Source organism: Lytechinus variegatus, chromosome 14, assembly GCF_018143015.1.
Source record: "Lytechinus variegatus isolate NC3 chromosome 14, Lvar_3.0, whole genome shotgun sequence".
In the NCBI taxonomy this organism is placed as follows: domain Eukaryota; kingdom Metazoa; phylum Echinodermata; class Echinoidea; order Temnopleuroida; family Toxopneustidae; genus Lytechinus; species Lytechinus variegatus.
The window spans coordinates 14,571,891-14,596,705 of record NC_054753.1 but is presented as its reverse complement, the minus strand read 5'-3'; the positions used below and the strand labels follow the sequence as shown (position 1 = coordinate 14,596,705).

The window sequence follows — 24,815 nt, the reverse complement described above, 5'->3', positions numbered from 1 at the left end:
CTAAATAATATCCAAGTCCTTTGGAAGCGCAGAGATGTTCATAATGTGATATGTGCTATACATAGAACTGTTCATTAATAACATTCAAAATAGATTTGTTTTAAGCATAACAGTGGAGAATTCTTGAAGGTCTACCATATTGTCTCCATTCCTATCAGCCTCCTCAATCATCTCTCTCAGATCAGCCTCTGTAAACTTCACACCAGATTCCTTTGCTGCTCGCTTCAGGTTGTCCAATGTTAGCTTGCCTGTGTTATCTGAAGGTTGAAGCAAGAAATTTTCATTGACAATTGCCAATTTAAGAATGATGGGTTTGTGTTTACTGATTAGTCCATTAAGCCACCAAACACATTTTGAGAGGTGTTAGTGATTGGCAGGACAACAGATTAATTTACATATTTTCACTTCTACATTTATTATTTGTTGTAATTAGTATTTTATATGCCATTTCACATGAGTTTGTTAAATAACACAACATTTATAATATATTTCAGTTAGGCAGTATGAGGTTGGGCAGACCGGGTGTGGAAAGGGTAAACTAAATGACTAAGGCCTGCAGGCCACTCTCTTCAAACCCACTCTGTTGAAACTAAAACTGATCACAATTCATAATACTCATAAAAAATATATCAATAAATTCAAGAACACAACTCTGAATAACATACAGGTATCAAATTTTAAGAAAAAAGAAGATTAAATGGAACACAAACATTTTCTCATGGAACTGCTAATTGGCTAATAAAAAATCATGGCAAAAGGGAAAAGTTGAATGCCAAAAAATGATCACCTATAAATTGATACTGATAAAGGAAAACATATTGTAGATTTACAGTGAAATAAAACATATTATTCAGAACAATTTCAGTTTTGTATATGTATACAAAATTGCCATTCATTTATCAGAGCAATTTATCGGAGATGTTCCTATTATGCAAAGCATCATACGCAGGACTTTTAAGGGGGGTTCAAGCTGAATGAAACCCCCCCAAATAAACCCCAAAAGAAAGACCTTCACCGCCATTTTTAGGTTGCTCCCTTCCTCCCCCCCCCAAAAAAAAAAAAGTGAGTCTCGATCCACCACAAATTTTATGTTGTCTGGTACCTCAACACAAATTGACACGGAAAAAAAGGGTCTTCAAAAGAAAATTAGGGGGGGTTAGGGTATCAAAAAAATTTAGGGGGGTTGAACCCCTGTTACCACCCCCCCCCCCTGCTTACGCTTCAGATAATGTACATGTAAACTCACCATAGTCCATCATTTTGAATCCTTGTGATATTTCAGCTTGTACATCTCTTGCTGTGCCTTGCTTATCAATGATGAACAGCAAAAATTCATTGAAGTCAATTGTTCTACAGGAAAAAAAGGAGAAATGATATATGTAGAGAGATCATTTGTATAAAATAAATAATCCAAAAAGAGGAGACTCATGTTTTGCTGTCTGTTTATAAAGACCACTTTAATCTAAACCTAGTTAAAAGTTTGGTTATTCGGCTACTCACTGCGATAAAAGTTTTGGACCTCACAAACGATTTTGAATTAAATTTCACCTGAATTTGATTCAATTAAAAGGTTATTTGGGTTGAAAATGTAATTTATTGATAAGAGAAAGCATGATTCATACGGATAAATTGTAAGTTATCTGAGAATGAGAACACTTACCCCGATCTATCAAGGTCTATATCTGCTACCATGGCAACTGCTTCCGTTTTTGAGACTTTGAAACCAAGAGATCTCATAGCTCTCCTTATATGGTCAGCTCGTATCATCCTTGGTGATTGAAAAGAAAATGGAAGGTATTACATGAATCTATTAAAAACATGGAAGGGATGATGTCGTAAATTGATTTTTTTTTTGTTTAAAGTTACTACTCACGAATGCCACTCTTTATGCTTCATGAACTTATTTTCAAATTATTCAAACTTTCATATTTTTGTACTTACAAAATGGCTTAAGGCTAAATGATTTCCAAGCTTTTAAAAAATCAATTTTGAGTGGCAGTGTTAATTGGGTAAAATGACAAATACAAAGCTTTTTACAATATTTTCTTTACTTTGGAATCACAGGTCAGCTGAATAAACTCTTAGGCCCGTATTCTGAAGTCAGGTTTAACTTAAACTCAGGTTTAAAGTTGAGGTTTAAGTATGGATAGCCGATTGTTACATAAATCACTAACAGTAGAGATATCATATTTCAGCTCATTTGGCTCTCAAATCATTCATAATTGTCTAGGAAGTATAAATGGATGATTGTCTTCACCATCGATGAATAAGGAACAGGGGCCGTGGAAGCGGGGGGCTCCAGCCCCCCCCCCCCCACTTTCTTCCAAAGCCATGTACACAAAAAAAATGACCATATGATTGTGATTTTTTGCATGGTCAGCCCCCCCCCCCCCACTTTGAAAACCGTTGTGCGGCCCCTGAGGAAAGAGCACAGTAAATCTAACATACAACTACACTACATACAAATTTTGACACTTTTGGCTTCCCATAATTTTAGCACAGAGTTGGACCATGGTCTAAGTTGACATCAGAATATGGGCCTTAGAATTACAAGATGGTTAAAAGCCTGTCTAAAGTTTTGATAAAGGTTCAATAATATTTCTCTTTGTCTACCATTAAAATCTTACAAAATTGTACTGAATTATTTCTTTGTATCAATTTTTTCATGAAAAAAAAAATGAATCTGATGTGATAACAATGAAAGTGACATCACAAGTTAGCTCACGAAGCATTTCGGTAGTGACAGATTCTTGCCAATTTTTTTCCCAAGAATCATTCTGAACAACGTACGATACCTTACAAGCAAAAATAAAGAATAGAACATAACATTTTAATAAACGGAGCATGTTTCGAGGTGTCGCACCTCATCCTCAGCCTGAAAATTATTAACAGAGTCATTGGTATTTATACAGTTAGGATGTCAAGTAAAAATTTCAAGAATGTAGTTACACAGGATTACAAGGTGTGAATTCAATTGTTAAATGGAATGAAGTAAAAAAAAAATTTACAAAGTCTATGGATTCATCAGATAGGGGTGGGTTAAGCACTTAATGCGTCACATTGGGTGGTAACTAATTTTGTTGGATTTTTGAAGAATTTTGTGATCATTAATTACCGAAAAATGACACGATCTTTAAACACCTCATTAGATTATCACCCAAATGAGCTCAGACTTACCCCCTTTTATCAGCAAAAGCATCAAAGACTGTTTTGAGATCGCGTATCTCATGAGTGGTAAGCTGTTCAAACACCTTGGTTGCTATTCTACATCCCATAAACTCTTTGGTTTGAAGATCGACTCGGTCTCCGGTAAGTACCTTTTGAAGCTAACGGATCAAGAAAAGAGGAATAGAGAAAAAACATTATTTGTTGATAATAGAAAGAAGATGATTATCAAGAATGATTTGATGATTCATGATGCAAGAAAAACAAAAGTTTGTGAGTTAGTCATCCACAGTTGACAAACATCTTCAGACTCACAAACATTATGGTAACACCATAGAGCTATAGCTCCATGCATGTATATTGATTTTCCAAATGCTCTAGCTTGGATATCGTTGACAGATTTTGGGGCGACTCTAGCTAGAAAAGTTGGTTGCTTCAAAGCATCTATTTTTGGAATTCTAGGGTTAATTTGGGGCAGTGATAAAGAGGAAATTGCCCATTGCCATCATGTAATTGCATCACATATGGACCCAAATCAATCTCTTTTGTCCATCTTTGATAATAACTAGGCACACATCCATCTGTATGGTTTTCAGAAAACCATACAGAGAAAACTTTTCTTCTTTTTCATTTCACACATTCTTCACATAATATCCCACCATTGGTGCATATCATCAAAGTCAAGATATATATACCGTTGCCTGATACGATTCATGTGGATAATCAATCAAATTTACTTCCCAATTAATTAGGCATAAACAAAGGCAATTATAGCCTCTTTCAAAAAGGTACTAGGGTGCAGATTCGACAGGACATGATTATTTATGAACATAAGAAAGCTTAAATTTATATCTACATAATAAAACAACTTAGTGAAGAATCAAAGAAGAAGAAATAGAAAGAAGAAAAGGAGGGAATAGAAATTACTGTAGAGTGTAGTTGTTCTGTTATGAACGTTAACAACAACAGTGTATAGGCCTAGTGTGTTCATGGTGTTTCGGGAATCATTTAAATAAATCTTACACTTTCTCGGTGTGATGGTTTTGGTTCTTCTGGTCCAAAATCTTGTGGTGGAATTGGGTCTGGTCGTGGTCTGTTTTTTTCCTCAGCCGACCCTGGTGATTTCGACTTGGCTCTCTTTTTCTTTACTTTAGCGGGCATTTTGTTTGATAGATAAACAGAAGATCGGGTTCAATCTAGTCTTGATCCACTTGTAAACTCAATGCGACAAGTGCATCAAATGCAAATACCACGGCGACGGGACGCTCGTTGCACCCTTTTGGTACCCCTTGAGACCCCCTGTCAGAAAAAATAAGAATGTGCTTGATTCTATGCAACAATTCATTGTGTTCCCTTACAACGGTTTGAACAGAAGAAATGAGATATATCTTGTACGGACGCGTTCATTCTTGGCAAAGGGGTCGAGCGGTAATTGAGACGAGCGTGTCGCTGCTAACAAAGAAATAGTCTCTCCCTAAAGACCCTAGATTGGCTCCTGACACTAGATAGACATTCTCTGTAAGATCTGAATAAATCTATCTGATATCATAAGATCTTCAACAACAACAACCAAAAAAAAATCATTAGAATGAATAAAATTAATTGATTTAAAAATAACTTTCCTGAAGCAGCATATACATGTATGTTCAATGGGAATTTCGTCTTGCCAATGCCCGAAAATAAGTGGTTTTATTATTAAAGCAGAAAAAATATATAGAGAAAAAATGTTTGTTAAAGGTCAAGTCTACCCCAGAAAAATGTTGATTTGAATAAATGGAGAAAAATCAAACTAGCATAACGCTGAAAATTTGATCAAAATCGGATGTAAAATAAGAAAGTTATGGCATTTTAAAGTTTCACTTATTTTTCACAAAACAGTGATATGTAAAACTCAGTGACATGCAAATGAGTCAGCCGATGATGTCCATCACTCACTATTTCTTTTTTTATTGTTTGAATTATACAATATTTCAATTTTTAAAGATTTGACAATGAGGATCAACTTGACTGAACGATAGTACTAAACAATGATAATTCCAAATGTTCAGGGAGGACTTAATCCTTGATTCTCTAATTTGACAATGGGGAGAAAATTAGAATATTTCAAATAATAAAATATAAAAGAAATAGTGAGTGGATGACGTCATCAGTCTCCTCATTTGCACACCGACCATGATGTGCATATAACTGTTTTGTGAAATTAAGCGAAACTTTAAAATGTCATAACTTTCTTATTTTACCATGACGAAAATCTCGCGTTTGAGAGCTGTATACCCCATTTTCCTTATCATCACATCTCTTCTCCCGGTAATACAAATCCTATTGCCCTAAAGCATGAAATTTAAGTATAGAAACACCTGTTTCTTGACCTCGGTCCGAAGATAATTCACCCCAGCATCTACGGTCACAGCAGGGGTCCACACACGATGGATTGCAATGTGTGTAGTTCCGGCGAGCGCATGGAGTTCCATGTATACACGCGTTGATAGAAAGTTTCTTCCTTTCTTCCTTTTTCCTTCCTTCCTTTCTTCCTTCCTTCCTTTCTTCCTTCCTTCCTTCCTTTCTTCCTTCCTTTTCTTCCTTCCTTCCTTTCTTTCTTCCTTCCTTTCTTCCTTCCTTTCTTCCTTCCTTCCTTCCTTCCTTTCTTCCTTCCTTCCTTCCTTCCTTTCTTCCTTTCTTCCTTTCTTCCTTCCTTCCTTCCTTCCTTTCTTCCTTCCTTTCTTCCTTCCTTCCTTTCTTTTTTTCTTTCTTTCTCTCTCTCTCTTCCTTTCTTCCTTTCTTTCTTTCTTTCTTTCTTTCTTCCTTCCTTCCTTTCTTTCTTTCCTTCTTTCTCTCTGTCTGGCTATCTAATTTTTTCTTTCTAGACATATTTTTCTTCATCCACTCCCTTTCTACACCTCTAAAGAACGTGCATTTGCCAATCATATCTGTTGTCTGTAGTGAGGCCTATAAATGTCCTTTTCTCAAAGTTGAGGTGCGATTAAAAAAATTGGTACAGGCATAATTTGTATTTAAATTATGAATAAGATTTTGGGTAAAAAAAATAATGATTTCATATTTTTGTGCATATCAGCAGCATGATTATTATACTTTGTATGTTAATTGGTATGCCATTACTTCTATTTTTTGAACGTTAAGACTATCATTGCGCGAGTGAACCCATTTTCTTGCTGGACGGACAGAAACTATGCATGCATCGCGGTCCTTTCATGCTAAGCATACCGTAATTTTTATTCGCTTACTTTCCCTATTTCAAGGTCGATTTTCTTCGTTCGAAATTGAAAATGTACTACTATTGGATGTCTGAATGTAATATGCCTTTGAAAACGTGATTAATATCGAATACAATAATTTCATTCCGAAGATCCTTCTACAGGCAGACAAGTCTTACGTAATAGCACAGCTGTTGTTTATCATTTCGTCCTTGGCTCAACGCTCATTTAGCTGGCCCGTGGTGGTGAAATCGAGACAAGGGGATTACCTGGCCAAGATGGGTTTATCGGGGTTGGAAAAGTTGTTTGAGATATCCCAAACACAAATCGGGGTATAAAACCGCAGTTTGCAGTCCGAAGTGAGGTCGAGAATCAAACGGGAAATTTTCGTAATGATCAGATTTTGATGAAATTTTCACTGTGTTATGCTTATTGGATTTTTCTCTTTTTATTCAAACAAACTTTTTATTGGAGTGGACTTGCACGTTTGATGAAAATATATTATAGTTTAAGAAAACTGTGATTTTTTTCTAAGTTGTTAATTTGTGACGTCATGCAACAGCTCCTCGTAGACATCATGTATAGGCCTAATATAAATTTCATAAATTCATGATACTTTGATGAAACGTGATGAATAAAATATTTTTCTTATAGAAGGGAGTATGAAATTGTGTATTAGACCATGACACGGTGGTCAGACTCTGATGCTAATATTAATGACCACCGAACAAAGAAAATAAAATAGAAAATTGTATTTAAAAATAATTTATTTCACACAAACGAGACGAGAGAGAGTCATCTGTGAGTCTGTGACGTCAAAAAATTTATGGTTTTAATCAAACCAGAAGCGCCGTGGTGTAGCGGTCCTGACTCTCGCCTTGTAATCAGAGCCTTGTGTTCGAATCCCACCATGGCCTAGCAGGGGGGGGGGGCGATTGCCCCATGCATGAATTAATTTACAACTTGAGAAACAAAAAAGACAATTTTTTTCCAAAATTAGAAAGGTGCCGTTTATGATCGGTTAACACTTTTTTAATCTGCACATTTTTTGTCCCAGAAGTTGATTTTTTTAATTTGTTTTGTATTTTGTATTGAAAAATGTAGTTCTCTTGTCATTCCTTGTCCGTCTTCTTTCATTCTCTGTTCGCCCCTTAAGGGGCATGTATGTAGTACAGACTACAGAGAAGACATAATTTTATGGATTCTATTCACGGACTCTACTTAGATGTTTGATTCCTTAAAAAGGAAAGTCTTGGCCTCACCTCTATAGTGCCCTCATCAGGGAGATAAAAAAGTTATCCATCGCCATTTTTTCCGTGATAATGATCATGGACCTAATCTGATTCTTATTGTCCTCTTCAAGTGATAAAAAGTGCTTTTCGAGGGGGAATTTTATACAATTACAACTACAAAAAAATCAAGAGAATTGTCTAAATCACCTATGCACACATGACATGAATTAGTGCCAGAGTAGGGCCACAAGGCAAGTTTTATGCCTTCAAAATATTTTTTTTCCAAATTTTATTGAAGGGTTTTGCTCAACTTATGGCTCAATTTGCATTAACACGAAACACGCATCTATTTCAGACAGAAATGCAACCTCGTGTTGAAAATATGTATAAATATTTGCACCGTATATTCGTGCTTGTTTTTTTTTTGCTTTGCCCCCCCCCCCACCTTCCCAAACGAAAATTATTTCGCCGCCCCTTATCCCTCATACTACCACTCAAACACTTGGTCGTTTTGATATTTAGTGTGCGGAGGCAGGGGCCGCGGAACGGTGATCAGAGGGGGGGGGGGCTGACCGTGCAAAAAAAATCACAATCCTATGGTCATTTTTACGTGGATGTACACAGTTAAAAAAAAAGTGGGGGGCTGATTCAGCCCCCAGCCCCCCCCCCCCCCCCCCCCGATTCCGCCGCCCCTGTGAGGTAGATTCGTATAGGACGGAGTGCTGAACCCCGGCGCTGACCTCTCTCCGAGCTCCCTGATACGTACGTACTTGTATACAGGTCTGCAATACCAGACTAATAAAGTTCATTGACCTTCCAACACGCGTGGTGTCTAAATGCCGAATCGAGATCGTCCATGTTGAATAAAGCAAAAAAGCCAGCGACATTCTTATCGTAATCGGAATATCATTTTGTTAGCTTCAATACTGGTGAAGCAGAATTTCAGAGAACGTTTTTTTTTTCATTTTCTAAGGAAAGTTGGCAAGTTTACAGTGACAAATCATGGATTTCATTCGTGTCGCCACAACGGAAAATGAGACCGATCCGGACGCGATTATCGAACTACCCATTGAGCCAGATGGGACCATCATGTTATCAACCATCATCGCCCAGTTCCCCGGCGCGACCGGACTGAAGTACCGTAACCCGCAGAGTCAGGGAATCCGTGGATTGCGTGTGATAGACGAACGTGTGTATGCACCGCGATCAGATGGCGTTTGGGAAGATCTCATTTATGTAACAACTTTCCCCAAGGGAGTAGGTGAGACAGATAGATCTAGTTGTAGGCATAGAATCATTAAATGAAATCTATAATACCGGTACCGTATGTGTGTACTTTTGAATTTATTTTGGCTTTTGTCTTTGGTTGCCTTTTTCAGTGGCTTTCCCCTGTTTTTTTTTTGGCAGTGTATACAGCCACACGCGTGTGTCTTTACCATCCAGCCACACGCGTGTGGTTATATCCAGAACACCTATCTGTGGATACCGCAACACGCCGCCAGTAATAACAGTAAAACACGTACCGTATGTAGGTCTGACCGTCTATATCACGATCAAAATAACCTCATTTCTTCATTAAATTCTTACATTCTAAACCCCTTTGATATCCTTAGATCGTTTCAATTTCATTCTCACCGTCTTCTCTCCTTGCTTTTCTTGTCTTGTTACAAACGGTCGTCTGTTTAACTGGCTTCCTTCGCGGTGGCAGACCCATACAGCGTTAGCGCAGCGCAGTAGTAACCCAAACTGTGTATGTCTACTACTGCGCTGCGCTAACGCTGTGTGGGTCTGCCACCGCGAAGGAAGCCAGTTAAACAGACGACCGTTTGTAACAAGACAAGAAAAGCAAGGAGAGAAGACGGTGAGAATGAAATTGAAACGATCTAAGGATATCAAAGGGGTTTAGAATGTAAGAATTTAATGAAGAAATGAGGTTATTTTGATCGTGATATAGACGGTCAGACCTACATACGGTACGTGTTTTACTGTTATTACTGGCGGCGTGTGGCGGTATCCACAGATAGGTGTTCTGGATATAACCACACGCGTGTGGCTGGATGGTAAAGACACACGCGTGTGGCTGTATACACTGCCTTTTTTTTTTTTTTTACTTTACTAGATCTAGGCCTAGCCCTAGGCTTTTTTTATCAATAAATAAAAAAAAATGAATTTATTTAATAAAACAATGTAAAACATACAACACTCTATCATGCGTGGGAATGGCTTAGCTCAAATTTAAGAAGCGGGTCGCCAAATAAACAAATGCGCTATTGACTTTGTCTAAAAAATCTGTGGTTTTTTCTGAGGTTTTGATTGTGAACCCTGGACCCCCTATTGATTATTGAATTGAGGATCTTCGAATCGAAATGACCAATAAAAACATGGAGAAAGTGTATCGCAAAGAATTTGCACAGAAATCAAGTTTATTTATGTCGTTTAGAGCATAATGATACATGTAGGCATTTATATACATGTACGTAGCACCATCTATCTACATGATCTAGAAATATTCTATTCATGCTATTCCGAGGGAGAGGCACGTTATTATTACCCTGGCTTAAGCTCCCTTTCAGCACTCACGCATTCAAGGAATTAATCTTGCCGGGTACCCATTCACATAGGTGGCAGAAGTGGGGGGGGGCCGGGGGACATGTCCCCCATTCAATTTGAGTGGGGGGACGACCCCCCCCCCCTAAATTTTTACTTGATGACCTTTTTTTTTTTGCTTGTCAATTTTTTTGCCTGTGTCCCCCCTCCATTTTTTTTTGCTTACGTACTCAACGTCAAAAAAATTGTGGCGGCCCCCCCTAAAATTTTTGGCTTCCGCCGCCAATGCCCATTCACCTCACCTGGGTTGAGTGCAGCACAATGTGGATAAATTTCTTGCTGAAGGAAATTACACCATGGCTGGAAATCAAATCCGCAACCCTCTGTTTCAAAGTCAGAAGACTAATCCACTGGGCCATTACGCTCGGACACGCATGCTACATGTACTAGCTGCAGGCCTCCATGAGTCATGACGTGGGGTCCATCTCCGAGCGTATATTTATAAATGCTGGAACGAATGGCCACGCACTGCAGCTTCCAAGTTGCATATCGCATGCTGTGCGGTGCTGGTGCAATTTAGCGGCACTCGCACGCATTGACTTTTGAACGTGCAAATGCGAAATGTCGAAGGAGGGGTGCAAAATATGGCGAAACAAGATTTTATTGAAATATTGAGAAAATAACCATCGCAATTAAAAGACAAACAGATCTATATCAAACAAACATTGATGTAAAATTCATCTGTGAAAAGACATTTTAGAACAAAAAATATTGCAGTAAAGCTGAAGTTTCATGTCAAATTCTGGGCAGGTTACGCTAGCGACATGTTGGTCTAGTCACTCTAGTGGCTGTAAATTTTCAAGGGGATCTATCAGGTTCAGCACTATTCACATGAATTTACTTGACCTATTTTACTGACAACCCAAAACTTAAAATTTGTAATTGTCTCTTTTTACAGAGCAATCCTCAGAGAACAAAAGGAAAGGTGAAGACAATCGGGAGAACCCGGCTGGTAAGACGAGAAAGATAGAGGCCAAGACAGTGGACCTGATTGTCTTGGGCTTAGATTACAACACAACTGATGAGGAGATGAAGGAGTATTTTGGAAAATATGGTGAACTTCTGATGGCACAGGTGTGTGTTTAATTTTTGCATCGTTTCCACCCTTCTTCTCAAGGGAAAATTACTGGTACACTGGAGATGTAGAAAACTTAAAAGAGCTCCCATATAATAGGGTCTAATTTAATTATTGTATCAAATTTTGGCTGATGAGTTTAAAAAGTAGCATTGGAAAGTAATGTGAACTTTTTGCCTGTTTCCCTAAAAATTTAGAAGTCAAATGAAAAATTCTGAAATGTCTATGCGATTGCATAAAGAAATCATGCCAACCACCTAATCCTCATTCTATATTAACATTGCCCTCTCAAACACCACCATGCACTTTTGAATGATCTAGTGGATTAATCATTTCAGTTCCAATTAGATCCTAGTTCAGTTATTATCATATGTATTTGCCTTGTATAATTTAGAAGGCATATTCATTCTTTTAAACTATTTTGAAAACCCTGAATTGATCGATTTCTGAAATTCCACTTAAACAGAGAATATGCTCAAAACGGCACAATTTGAGTGCTGTTATCAATATTTCAAAAGAAAAATACACTCGAGTTCATCATGAAAGACAGATGGTTAATGAATATGAATGACATAATTTTAAAGACTTCCAGAGATTGTGTTCTGTGTTGCATTTAAACTTGCATAGACTGGACACAGCCAGAATAATTTCAGACAGTCAGATGGCATGCGTCACCTACAACTGATGTATTTCCTTATGTTTTTTTTTTTAATCAGGTGAAGAGAGATCCAGTCACTCAGAAATCCAAGGGCTTTGGGTTCATCCGTTACAGGGATATTGATTCCCAAGAAGGCGTGGTAGAGAAGAGGCATAAGATCGATCATGCCAGCCGATGGTGTGAGGTCAAATACCCAAGCACAGGTGGAGTTGTGGTACGTATGCAGTTGATCATCGCAAGAACAACTACCTTCACATTAACAAACTTGACTCCAAACTGTCTGAAATAATGTATGACTTGATTTGATTTGACTTATTGATTTTTGTTTCACAGTTATACATACTACATGGATGGTATGAGTATGTTCATGTACTATCAATATATTTTATAGACTGGTTGTTTTCTTTTGTCCCAGTTGAACTAGTTTTCTGCTCACGAAAATGTAAGGTACATGTAATTTGATCGCCCTTAAAAAAAGTACAGTGTCTTTCTAGTTTTTGCACACTATTCCCTTTCAAAGGCAAGGTTCTGTTACTTATAACGTTCACCATATTTCTTTTTCACAATAATATAGTATACAGTGATTGAATTCAATGCATTGAATATTTTTCCTGGCAGTAACAAAGCAGGAACCCCAATTCAGGCATCATAGAAATTCATACTTATAATCGATAAAGAAGTATCTTGAAAGTTGTGTTTTCTTCTTATTGAAAGACCCTCTATAGCACATCTACATGTACATCTCGGTATACTCATAAAATTAACTTTCTTTTTGAAGTATTTTTGAACAGATATCAACAACTCTTTGTCCATGTTGTACAATTTTCATAAAAATGATATACTATGTCCAGCATAAAAAACAACCAAAGTTGGGGACTTCAGAAGTACAATATAAAAGTGGCATGGTGACTTTTCTCAGGCCTTGCCTCACTGATCCTTATTTCCATTTTAATAGCAGGCAAGTCGGAAGAAGCTGTTTATTGGAAGACTGACATCGGACACAACGAAGGATGATCTCTATGACATCTTCGGCAAGTACGGTGAGGTGGACGATGTATTCATTCCAAAGCCATTCAGAGGGTTTGCCTTTGTGACGATGCACAACTCAAAGGATGCTGATGAGATCGTCCAAGAAGATCTGATCATCAAGGTAGGCAAATGAATCTAGGGTTCCATGACAGTTGCTCTGGCGAAAATTGCTCCGCTGTAAATTCCACACACCAATTGAAGGACTAGCTTCACCCATGGATGGAACTCTGTACCCTACCCTAAACCTAACATAAAACCCTATTGCAACTCTAACTCTACATCTTTGATGGAATGATGCATATGTAGCAGAAGCAGGTGTCTTGTCACCACTAATAGGTTACAATTTATAGCAATTTTCTGTTGCATAACACATGATAATGCTCTAGTCTCTGGCAAGACTTGTGTTTGATTCTGAAACTTTTCTGTCTCTCAGCATTCCAATAATGTGATGTTCAACCGATTAACCAATTTTGTAGTCCTTTTTCTGAACCTTCTCGTTAGGTATTTTCTGCTCTGAAGATTAACATGGAATATTTGGCTTCCAAGTGCCGTCATTGTGGATCATCATTTATCTCGATATTTGGATTTCCATAATTCCATATGAGTAAGGATGGAACATCCCCGAGTAAAATCTCCCTCTCATGAAATTAAAACGGCGGGAAGAGTGTCCTCAGGTGGTTACTGGGCAGCCAAGGTTCCAAAAACTTGTTCAAACTGTCGGGTGCAAATTTAAATGGCATTTGATAGGCATCTGTGATATTTACATAGAAAAGTAAAAGCTTGTACATTTATGAAATTTTGGGGTTTGGGACTGAACATGCATGTACTCAGTAGCTTGTTTTCCATGTGAGTAACGAAAGAATGCCTCTGAGTGAAATCTCCATCTATTTTTTAATGACATCAAAAATATTTATTCTGTATTTAAATTACTGCAATACTTACAGGGAAACAGTGTGTACATAAATCGAGCAGAGCCCAAATCACGCTTGATGGCAATGGGTAAAGAAGGAGACCGTTTCTATGGTGATGGAGGCGGCTACGGAGGCGACAGAGGAGGAGGATATGGCAACATGGATTGTAAGTACTTTTTAAGACAGTGTGATCTGAAATTTAAAGATCTAGAAGATGCAAACATCCTAAAAAACTTTAGGCATTACACTCATTTTTTTTTTTATTATAGTTATGATTTCTTGCCTCTGGTAAGGATGTGTCAGGGTTAATTATGTGAAGATTGGACAGTACCAATTTATTTGTAGATGGTCTCATTATTTTGTCTTTACATATGTATTGCTGTCTCACATTTTAGAGGAAAAGGAGAAAATCTTGCCTTTTTTTTGGGGGGGGAGTGATTGCAAACAAGTCTACATGCAAGTGTCAGTGAAAATGTGATTGTAGAGGGTCATTCTTGGGAATTACTCATCTGTCATTTTGAAAAAATGATGCTAGTCACTAGATGATACTCGTAGTGATCATTACTTCAATATATTGGTGTTGTTTCAAAGGCCACCTAATACTGAAATTCTCATCCAGATATTTTCTGAAATTGTAACGTAAGTTCTGATATGAGAAAGGAAGCATTTCGAAAATCAGAATGAAAGTCAAAGAGAATAAAGCTTCAGCTAAAAAAGAATATCTGATGAATATGTTCTGTTTCAATCAAAGAGATCAAGCGTGTGAAGATCAATGTTTAAATCTCTTCCTTCATCCTTAGCCTATTTTTGGAAGCTCCCTTGGTGAAATGAATGAAGACCTTGCTCAGTCATAATCACACTAATTGGAGAAAATGTTAGGACATTCTAAATTAATTACTGAATGTCTGTATGGATGTTATGTAACATTCCGATAAAATTTTGTTTCGGTTTACAGCGTACCATCGAGGAGGAGGTGGCGGTGGTGGCGGTGGCTACAATCGTGATGGTGGTCGCTTCAGGCAAGGAGGCGGCGGTGGCTACGGGGGAGGTGGTGGCTATGGGGGCGGGGATATGGAGGTGGGCGGGACGGGCCCCGGGATGGCCCAAGGGATGGCCCTGGGGGTGGACACCCTCCCATGGACAGGGGCTCTGGTGGGGGTGGATCCGGGGGAGGAGGTGGAGGTGGGAGTGGCGGGGGTGGACAAGGTAACCTGAGCCAGATGCAACTCAACCAGGCTGTCTTAGCGGCTGCTCTTAGCCAGGCAGGGCTTGGTATGATGGGTAACATGCTAGGTGGGATGGGATCCGGTGGAGGTAGTGGCGGGTCGGGCAGTGGATCAGGTAATAGTGGTGGAGGCAGTGGAGGAGGCGGCAGTGGTGGCAGCGGTGGCTCGGGTAGCCAAGGACTCTCAGGGGGTGACGTCGGTTACTCAAATCAATCATGGAGTGGCCAATCGCCTCAAAGCGGGGAGGGAGGACAATATTTTGCCAAATCGTCGGGTTGGTAGGTATTTAATCTGCAGATGTGAATGGACGATATTAGGATGTGAGCTTTCTCAGCAGATATGTTTAGTCTGAGAATTTATGATGTAAATATTTAAATATGTACATGTGTTTACTTCCTTCTCACATGTATCTGTCATTTAGTCCAGTAATTTTGAACTTCTCCAATTATTTGTCTTGCCTCTCCATTTTTTTTTCAATTTTGGTCAGATAGGATTGATTTCCAGATGAACTCCAGTCACTGAACCCTAATAATTGCATTATCTTTTAAAAGCCTCCTTTATTTTTCTGGTTTAACCCCAAATTTTCCTTTGGAGAATGAAATACCAAAATAACAACATATTGCATACTCCAATTCCAGTATTAAAAGGTTTTTCCAAGCTAAATATATCACTCTAATAACAGAAATAATTTATGTAAGTCTTAGATGATTTAATCTTTTTCACTTTTTTCTTTCTGTTGATATCAGTAACACAGCTGACTGGTTTTTGTCTTTGTAAATCTATATAATTCATGAAGTACTTCTTTTTGTGCTTCTTATCTTAAATTTAAGCGTACTTTAATGGATTGTCTCGCTCTACAATAGCGTCTGAAGCTGTGATCAAATCAAACCCTCTTCCAAAGTTGGAACGACATCGTCACTCAAGGTAAGTCTTTGAGAGCTCAGGAGAAATGTGCGAGCTTTTATAAGAAAAAGTGACTTTGAGTGACGTATCCTGAGAGATATGAAGAGCACAATATGAAAGTCAGCAAAGTGGGCGCGAATTGAATGAGCAAAGACGGGGTAAAAAGTTAAATGCAGTATTTGAAAGTTGCGAACTTTCAATATAAAAATGGCTTGGGTGACGTTTCCTGAAAGGTGAATTTCGGCAAACTTGTTTAAAGTGGGAGCGAAAGGAGTCAAACCTGAACGAGTACTGGCGAGTTACGAAGGTCAATTGCAGTATTTGAAAGTTGCGAACTGATATTGCCAGGAGAAGCGAAGGTCATTTGTGCAAGATAAATCAGAAAAGAAGTGGATATTTGACAAATAGCAAAGCTCTGAGCAGTTCCTCTTGTGCGGTATTTGAAAGTTGCAATATGACATTTCTCAGAGAAGTGAACATGATCTGTGCAAGATAGATTTGCCAAGAAGGTGACATTCAGTGAATAGCAAAGCTGTGAGCAATTTAAGTGCAAAGAAAACGTACAAAGACGAGTAGAGTTTGTGCAGCATAAAGTTAGAGATGTACCTTGCGAAGAGGGTTTGACGAAAGAGTATCCATTTAATGCATTAGAGTGAGATACATATTTTCTTGTCTGCAAAAAGAGAAAGTTATAGAGAACATATAACATGTTAAGTGTTTAGAGTAGTACAGTTAGTAAGAAGTTCTGAGAACTGATTAGTTGCAGGGAAATATCCGAGTTTTCATGAGCGCTAATTGTGCAAACGAGTTGGTTGTGAATTGTTAACAAGTATTAATTTATACAAATGTTCACTTTGTAAGTTAATTCTCTGCCAAAATTGTGAGAGCTCAGCTTTAAAACTGGACTTCAACACTCTAGTGATATTTTCCTCTGTACAAAAATATAGGAGCTTTTTTAATGTAAAGGCTTGTCAGTATGAGAAGTACAGTCCTACTTTGTTTATGTGGCCTCCATTTATCAGGACAACTGTAGTAGCTGGCCGTATCCCCAAACTTTAATCCTCTGCTTTTCATTTACTTCCATCTCATTCACCCAAAATGACATGATCAATCACCTGGAGTCGTCAACCACAAAGAAATAGATATTCTACAAGAAAAGACTTCTCTACCAGTCTACCTTATAAACTGTGCACTGGTTAACTACATTGCATTCATAGCTAGCAATTTCACTTGTATGGTTTATCGAGGACCTGAGGCAGTCAGAGAAATGATGTGGGACTGTACTTTGGTAGAGGAAATTTGAATAGGACATTTGATTTGGGAGTGTACATGTATGATTTTAGCGTATCGTCTCCAAATTATAAGTGTTAAGTGCAGTGTAGCAAGAATTGAATATACCAGAGAAATGGAAGAAGATGATGGAAACATTCCAGAGTGTATTTATGAGATGCTGTAAAAGAAGATGTATTCATAATATAAGTGATAATCAAATGAGACGGAAACCAAGGCCTGTTTCTTAAAAGTGTAATTTGACAAGACTTGAGCACCACCCATAGAAACTTGCGTTGTGGAATGAGCTTGCTTCTATTTGATGCTTGAGGATTTAACCTTTTTGTTTAGAATCTTTTCGTTAAATAAGCTTGTCATATTTTCAAGATTTATAAGTTAAATTTATTTGAGTCTATGTTAATGAAATTTAAATTACTCTCAAAATTTAAAACTACTTTTCCTCCCTCATGACTAGTGTATTTATTTCCTTTTATAACACCAATCGTACTAATGTTCTGATTTAGGGTGTAGGTTAAGCACCCAAGTTTCTTTAATTCTGCTGAAATTTCACATCTTTCATAAATTATTTGTATTGTATGATGATATGAGATTTAGATGAAAGAGTGGTGCAAACTTTTACCATGGGCCTCGAAAGTTTGTGAGGACATTTGTGTGAATACGCTCCAATACCCTTTCTTTTTCTCTCGTTCGATTTTATCTGTGGACACTTCCTAGCAGGGGATTTTTATGTAGAGTATGGTTAGTGTGGTGTTGGTCATGATGGGAAAAAGAGTTTGTTCATGTTGTAGATTAATTTTCCTTCACTTTAAAATGTATACTGACTTTGAGATTTGAGGAAGAAGTATGTGTGTTTATGTCACAAAAGAGGAGCCAACTTGTCTTAAAAAGAAAATATGGTACATGTATCTGTGAATGGTGTCAATATACATCAGAATCATACATGTATATATGAAAATGATGTCTTTGTGAAATTTCCAATTTACAGAGAAATGTGTGCGAGCAAGGAGATTTTCAATTGTATTTTATTGTACAGACTGTTCTCAAAAGTTCAGATTTTGGGGATGATTTTATGCTTATTCTTTTACTCCTTTTGTGAAGTTCAGTTTTTTTTTGTGCAGTACAGATCTCAAATTCAATACAGGTAATTACACCATTGGTTTCCAAACTGTGAATGTAAGAATGGTAAAGAGAAAGAACTCTAAGCGTAAGAGGTGTCTGTAAGTTATATTGTGAGAAGTCAATAAATGTGAGCTTCATTTTTCAAGTACATTTGTTTCTAAAACGATCATGCTTGCTTGCTTTATTCATGTGTTGTGGTATTGTGTTACAAATCCTGTATCATGCGTGTTGTGATATTTCTTTTTCAATTCCCAGTTTTATTCCTTTCCCAATCCTCTACCATCAATGCATACATATGTAGGCTACAGTATGTCAAATGTCATAAATACCTGTACATGCATATGGCATACATGTATATGCCTGGCAGTTTAGCTTTAAAATTAAAGTCTGGCCTATTTAATATATTTGCACACTACTCCAAATCCAAACCTGATGGGGTGTCGCTATTGCTCGATAGGTAATACACTTTATGTTGAGTTAATTTTTTTTTTTTATATTTGGATGGCTTATATTTATTAGCCAAGAGTTTGGATTTAGGACTCTTAGTTCATCAGGATATAAAATAATGGTGCCAAGCAAAAGGCAGTGTTATTAGCATTTAAACTTCAGATATATTTTTTAAAAAGAAGAAAATGCAGAAAGATGAGAAAGATTGATTGAGAGGGACACTTATTTCAAATCTATCTGGGAAATCAATATACATATCTGAATAGACCCGGTAGATTAATATTTGTATATTGATTTCATTGGATTGATTTGGAATAAAGTGACTTTGAGAGACAGTAGGGAGTCAAAGAGACAAGGCCAAGTTATAGAGAGAGGGTAGATTTAAATGGTATATTGTTTCAAACGTGACTTTAATGAGAGACAAATGCTGCAGGAGATGTCGACATATGAACTGGGTACAGAGGGAAGGAAAGGGGGGGGGGGGTAAGACTGGTATGTTGATTTGAATTTGACTAGCAATTAGAGAAAATGGGTTGGAAGTGATGGCAATACAGAGAGAGAAAAGGAGGGGGTAGATAGAAACTGGTATCATGATTAAAAATGACAATGAGAGACAGAGGCTGGAGGGGCATAAGAACAGGATACAGAGAGGGGGGGGGGGGGTAAGACTGGTATTTTGATTGATTTAAAAATGAAAATGATAGGTAAAGGGGTGGGAGTAGATGAGGGAGAAGGGATGGGCTAGCACTTACATTTTGGATGAGAGGTTTGGAAGAAATGAGAGATAACAAGATACAGAAAGAAAGGAGGGGGAGGTGGATGGAATAGAAAAAGCTGATTAGTCCATCCCAACAAAAGTCGAATTAATAGAAGAAAAAAAAAATGATTTGTTGATACACACTCATAGGTTACAATAATGTCAGTCCCAGAGTTCTCAGATTGAATAAACTTTTTTTTATTACTGTGAAAAATTGACAATATTTCATATAAAAGAAAGTATGAGTGGGTGGTGTCGTTCTTTCATTTGCTCTCAGCCTGTGTTGTGAAAAGAAGAAAAACTAAAAATTAATCTGTGATGAATTTGTTAAATTGAATTGTTAGTGGGTGGACTTGGTCTCCAATACTAAACAAAATAATAACAATGTTTGGGTATGTTACATATGCATATAAAAATATACTATATGTTACATAAAGTTTCAGGAATAATTTGGGAAGTTTGATACGAAAGGTAAGTAGCTCTTCATCATTACGTTACCAAGCCTATGTCGGGGAATAAATGAAACTACCATAATTTGAAAGTGCATTTATTTATTTTGTTTTATTCCACAACTCTTCAGTATCCAATACAAAGGGTTATTGTAAATTATCTAACTTTGGTAAAACTTTCTAGGGTACGTGAAATTATCAAACTCAAATTTTGAGTTTTGTACTTTAGTAGTGAAAGATTGTTTCATATTCTTTTCCATTCTGGGATATATTTTTGAAATAGACTTTACCCAATTTCAACAGTTTCTTGTAAAATAAGCATATGTAATGTATATTTTCATCCATGTACTAATCTATATTTTGTCCTTTACAGCCAATTATCTTCTATTCAATGACCATGGAATATATGATAATAAATTATGAATTTCAAACATTAATTCTGTGAATCATGTGCTTTTTATACTCTTTTAAAGAGCGGCCGAACATTGTATTAAAAATATTTTGTTAAAAGAAAGTTATGCGAGAAGGGGTGAGCAGAAATGAAAGTACTTTTGCAGTAGAGCGCCTTGGTTCAATTTATACCTCAGTCACAATTGCTTTAAGGTGACCGCATACGGCGAGTAGAAATGAGCCGTTTTATTCAAACCCCACACCTACATGTAGATAAAACAAATGTTAGAACGGCATTTTCTACTCGCGGTAGAGCAAATGTGACTGACATATGAGCCTTTGTTTTTCATGACGGATGTCTCTACGACGATGACGAAAATAAATAATTGACGACTCTTACAGGTTTGTGGGCCCTACAGTTCTTACGACTGTTTTCGCAGTGAATTTACTAATTTACCCCCCCCCCCCCCCCGGTTGGGCTGAGATTCGTGACAATTTTTTGTCAAAAAATCCTTCAATACATACATTCAAGTACATGCACGTCATGCTCCCCCACCCCCCCCCCCCAAATAAAAAAAATAAATAAACGAATTTATTCACAGGACCCAAATCTATGAAACGCCCGCCTTTATCAACAGTTTTAGAGACATCCGTCCCCGAAAACGAAAGTACCGAAGTGAATGTTTAGATGAGTAAGATGATATTAAATAAACTTGTCGAGGAGGGGTGACAGGTGTTTGGAAAGAAGGCAAATTTCATCGCATATAGGATTGGAGAGAGAAAGAAGAGGCCGGGAATTCCATCGAAGAACAACATTTAAGAATTTATGATGTCGCAATTAAAGATCTACCTTTATGCTTGCCACTTATTGATAGATTACGAATTAAGCACAAACTCCTACGCGTACATGATTATGTGCTCTTTATTTTTTTAGATAGAAGCGTGTATAAAAAATAAGTGATGATAGTTATGGAATGCACGTGTAATTTTTTTAACAAGTAATGAAGTAAAATTCACTTATTTTGTTTTCTTTTCACCCCTTCCTATGACTCTATTCATGTTCTTTCCCCTTTTGTTTCCCTCTCTTCATCAGGGGCCGCGGAACGGCTTTCAAAGTGGGGGGGGGGGACTGACCATGCTAAAAATCACAATTATATGGTCATTTTTACGTTTTTTTACACGGTTTTGGAAAAAAGTGGGGAGGGGGTGAAGCCCAGCCCCCCCCCCCCCCCGGTTCCGCGGCCCCTGTTCATCACTGTAATGGCCATATGTTTTTAATCTCTTTTTCCATACAGATCGTCTTCTTTCACTTAAATTACAAAATACTGTATGGCGAAATTTCTGGCCACGTCGAATTGATAACATTGCTGCAAAGTCGACTTATATTCGCTATCTTGACAAGTCAACAATGTAGTCGTTTGACAAAAAAAGTAGCCATGCATTAAGAATGTAACTTATTGTAAGTCGAAAATTGCGAGTACAATGTCGACATGTTATTTTTTTATCAGTCAACTTATAAGCAAGATAATCTTTCCAATCATGTCGACATGGTAAGGAGGATGTCAAATCAACGTGGCAAGATAAAATATCGATCTGACACCTCATTAAGTAGATGGTAATTTTGAATGCTTCCGTATAATTTCCCTTTCTAGTCACTTTTCTCCGAAATGCGCATGAACAAATAAAGTACTAGGGCGTTACAATTTATTTGCATTTTCAGGTACATGTATTTATAATTTCTTTGAAATTACTTAAGAGTGTCTCCTTGAGAGCAGAAAATTGTTTTCCATCACTTAAGCCTCTTTTCATTTTCGCTTTCGATCCTCTGCCATGTCTGCTATAATATTTAGCCTGACCTCATCCTCTGCGTACAAGATTTCTTCCTCTTTATTACCTCCACCATTTCTGCAATTATCAGTTACATTTCTGATTACACCTTTTTCTCTACTTCTGCCTTAAGGGGTCTGCATGAAGCTTCTCGTCGACCCCCGCGCACCCACCTCCTATATATTTATTCACCTTCTCGTCCTATGCCCATGCCATTCTCCGATCCTCTGCATGCTGAGCTTCCCCTCGTTGACCATCATAAACCCCGGACCTATCAGCCGTCAGCTTATCCTCGTCCTTTCACCGCTGCCAATCGACTCTTCTTCTTTCAGCCTCCCCCATCCTCTGCCTCCACTTAACCTAAATAATGCCTGTACCATCTACCCCCATCTTTGCCGTAAGCTTCCCCTTGTCCTCTGCCCCATCTCAACTTCTCATCTGCCTCCACGTGAAGCTTCCCGTTTTCAACATGTTCAATCTTCCACATGTTGCTCTGATGATGCGCTGCTGCAAGTCATCCAGATGTGCTGTACATGTCTTTTGACTTCAATCACATAAAATGCTTATTTATTGACTGATTTTGATTGTGACACTTCGCAGGGCCATGGCAGCAATCCATCGAGCTAAGTGCATCAAGAGAAATGGACAACATGTGGAAGATTGAAGGTTTGAAGCTTTGTCCAAGTTGTGGCCGAAATGACAATGAAAAGAAACTCTTAAGTGAAGATGATTTATTGATTAACTGATTCTCTTGTTTATATTTCTTGATTAATAAACATACGCATAAACTTTACGCTCATTGTTTGTGTGAATGCTTTTGTCTCTGTTTCAGCAGGTACATGTAATCACCTGACTTGGCGCAAATGGGTTTTGACACTTTTTCAAACAATGGCTGTTGTGCACTCAACCATAACAACAACACTGATTTTAAATTTTACCTGACAAAGGAATATTTACTCTATCCTTACCATGCTTACATGCTAGAATTTCTCTCTGAATTCCACATTTTCTTGAAAAATACTTAATTTAAAAAGTGTATAATTTTTTTCTGACTGACACTGTAGGTCACTATAAAAACATAATCATCTCGGACATGAATTTACATCATTTTGTTTAATTTACAATTTGATTTTCAAATACTGATCTGTAAACTGTCAATTTTATTGTTAGAGTATCAAGTTTTAAGCTCGCGCTGCTTGCTCGCATTATTTGATTCGTCATGTACCCATTCTCCTCTTGTATTCCATAAAGTTATCAAAATATCCCTTTTCAAGTTTGACATTTGTCAAACAAATCAGCTAGCGCTGCGCGCTCGAATTTGATTGGTTAGTAATGCATACCTCTATAGTAGGCTAACTCTATAACAAATTACTTAAAATCCCCTTTTCATGACAGTTTATCCAAAATGTCGGCTCGCGATTTGCGCTCGCATTATATAATTGCTAAAAATATCTAAATCCTATTCATAATCACAAAATCTTAAAATGACAATTTTCAGGCCTTGATATCAACAAATCACATTTTGCGCTCTCAATCCAAATCCTTTTATTGATTAAAAAACGTGAATAACCCCGTTTTGACCCTAATTCTCATAATTTTTCCTCCGCGCTTGCATTGTTAAGTCACCTATCCTGTTCACGATTGAAAGAGTGCTTAGAATGTCCATTAATTTAGGTCAGAATGTGAAAAAGCTCGCTTTATTTGATTTTTGAAAACTGTATCGTCTTCATGGCTAACTGCAAGCAATCCTTTGAATCCTATATTCAAATTTCTGCTCGCGCTTCGCGCTCGTTATGTTAAATACGCATCTTTTTTAGGATCACGAACATTGGACACGAACAATGGTAAATTTTCAAGATACATTAAATTTCCTAAAATTTAGCTCGTGCTTTGCGCTCGCACTATTTCAATAGGGCTTAAGAGTATATATTTATGTTTTTTTTATATGGAGTGAGTGTATAAGGACGACCCCTTCAAAGAAACAAACCAAATCAACTTTGAGCAGCCGTTCGTGGAAAAGTATGGGTACATTTTTTTCTCCCCCCCTCCCTCTATTGGCGAAAGCTTGATCCGCCCCTGCATCTTTACCTCTGCGTGCGCCTTCTCACGATCCCCACTTTCTCCTTCTGGCCCCACCGTGACCACCCGAGTTTCTTTTCTGCGTTTGTTTTCATCTCTCTTTTCCTTTCCTTTCCCTTTCTTGTTTTCATCTGTCTTGAGAATTTTTGCGTGACCCCCCATCTGTACGCCACTGTGATCTCTTTTCAGGCGTCCGTTACAGAAAGAGTTGCGTTTAAACGCAAGCCAAAAATTCAATCGCAAGTCCCAAATGCGCGCTGCTGATTGGTTGAAAGTCAAGTTGCGCACGAGTTTTAGAGTTGCGATTGATTGCAACTCTTTCTGCAACGGGCCCCTGATGAACATTAACATTTTCACCTCTCTCTTCGGGCTCGCATGATGTGTAGATAAGCATCTTTTTTATAATTACAAAACTGCTGAGATTATTCAATTTTCATGT

General features: G+C 37.7%; 1 protein-coding gene and 1 pseudogene across 1 annotated transcript; one reads left to right on the top strand and one right to left on the bottom strand.

Annotated features, from left to right (window-relative positions):
* Positions 1 to 4,487, bottom strand: LOC121427728 (caltractin-like). Its single transcript, XM_041624266.1, has 5 exons — positions 4,189 to 4,487; positions 3,178 to 3,326; positions 1,661 to 1,768; positions 1,247 to 1,350; positions 1 to 257 (listed from the first exon to the last, which is right to left on the bottom strand). Exons 1-5 carry the CDS (start codon positions 4,324 to 4,326, stop codon positions 85 to 87), a joined length of 672 nt encoding a protein of 223 aa, XP_041480200.1. The 5' UTR covers positions 4,327 to 4,487; the 3' UTR covers positions 1 to 84.
* A 3,938-nt stretch (positions 4,488 to 8,425) lies between these two features.
* Positions 8,426 to 18,575, top strand: LOC121428211 (annotated as a pseudogene).
* Positions 18,576 to 24,815: the final 6,240 nt, after the last annotated feature.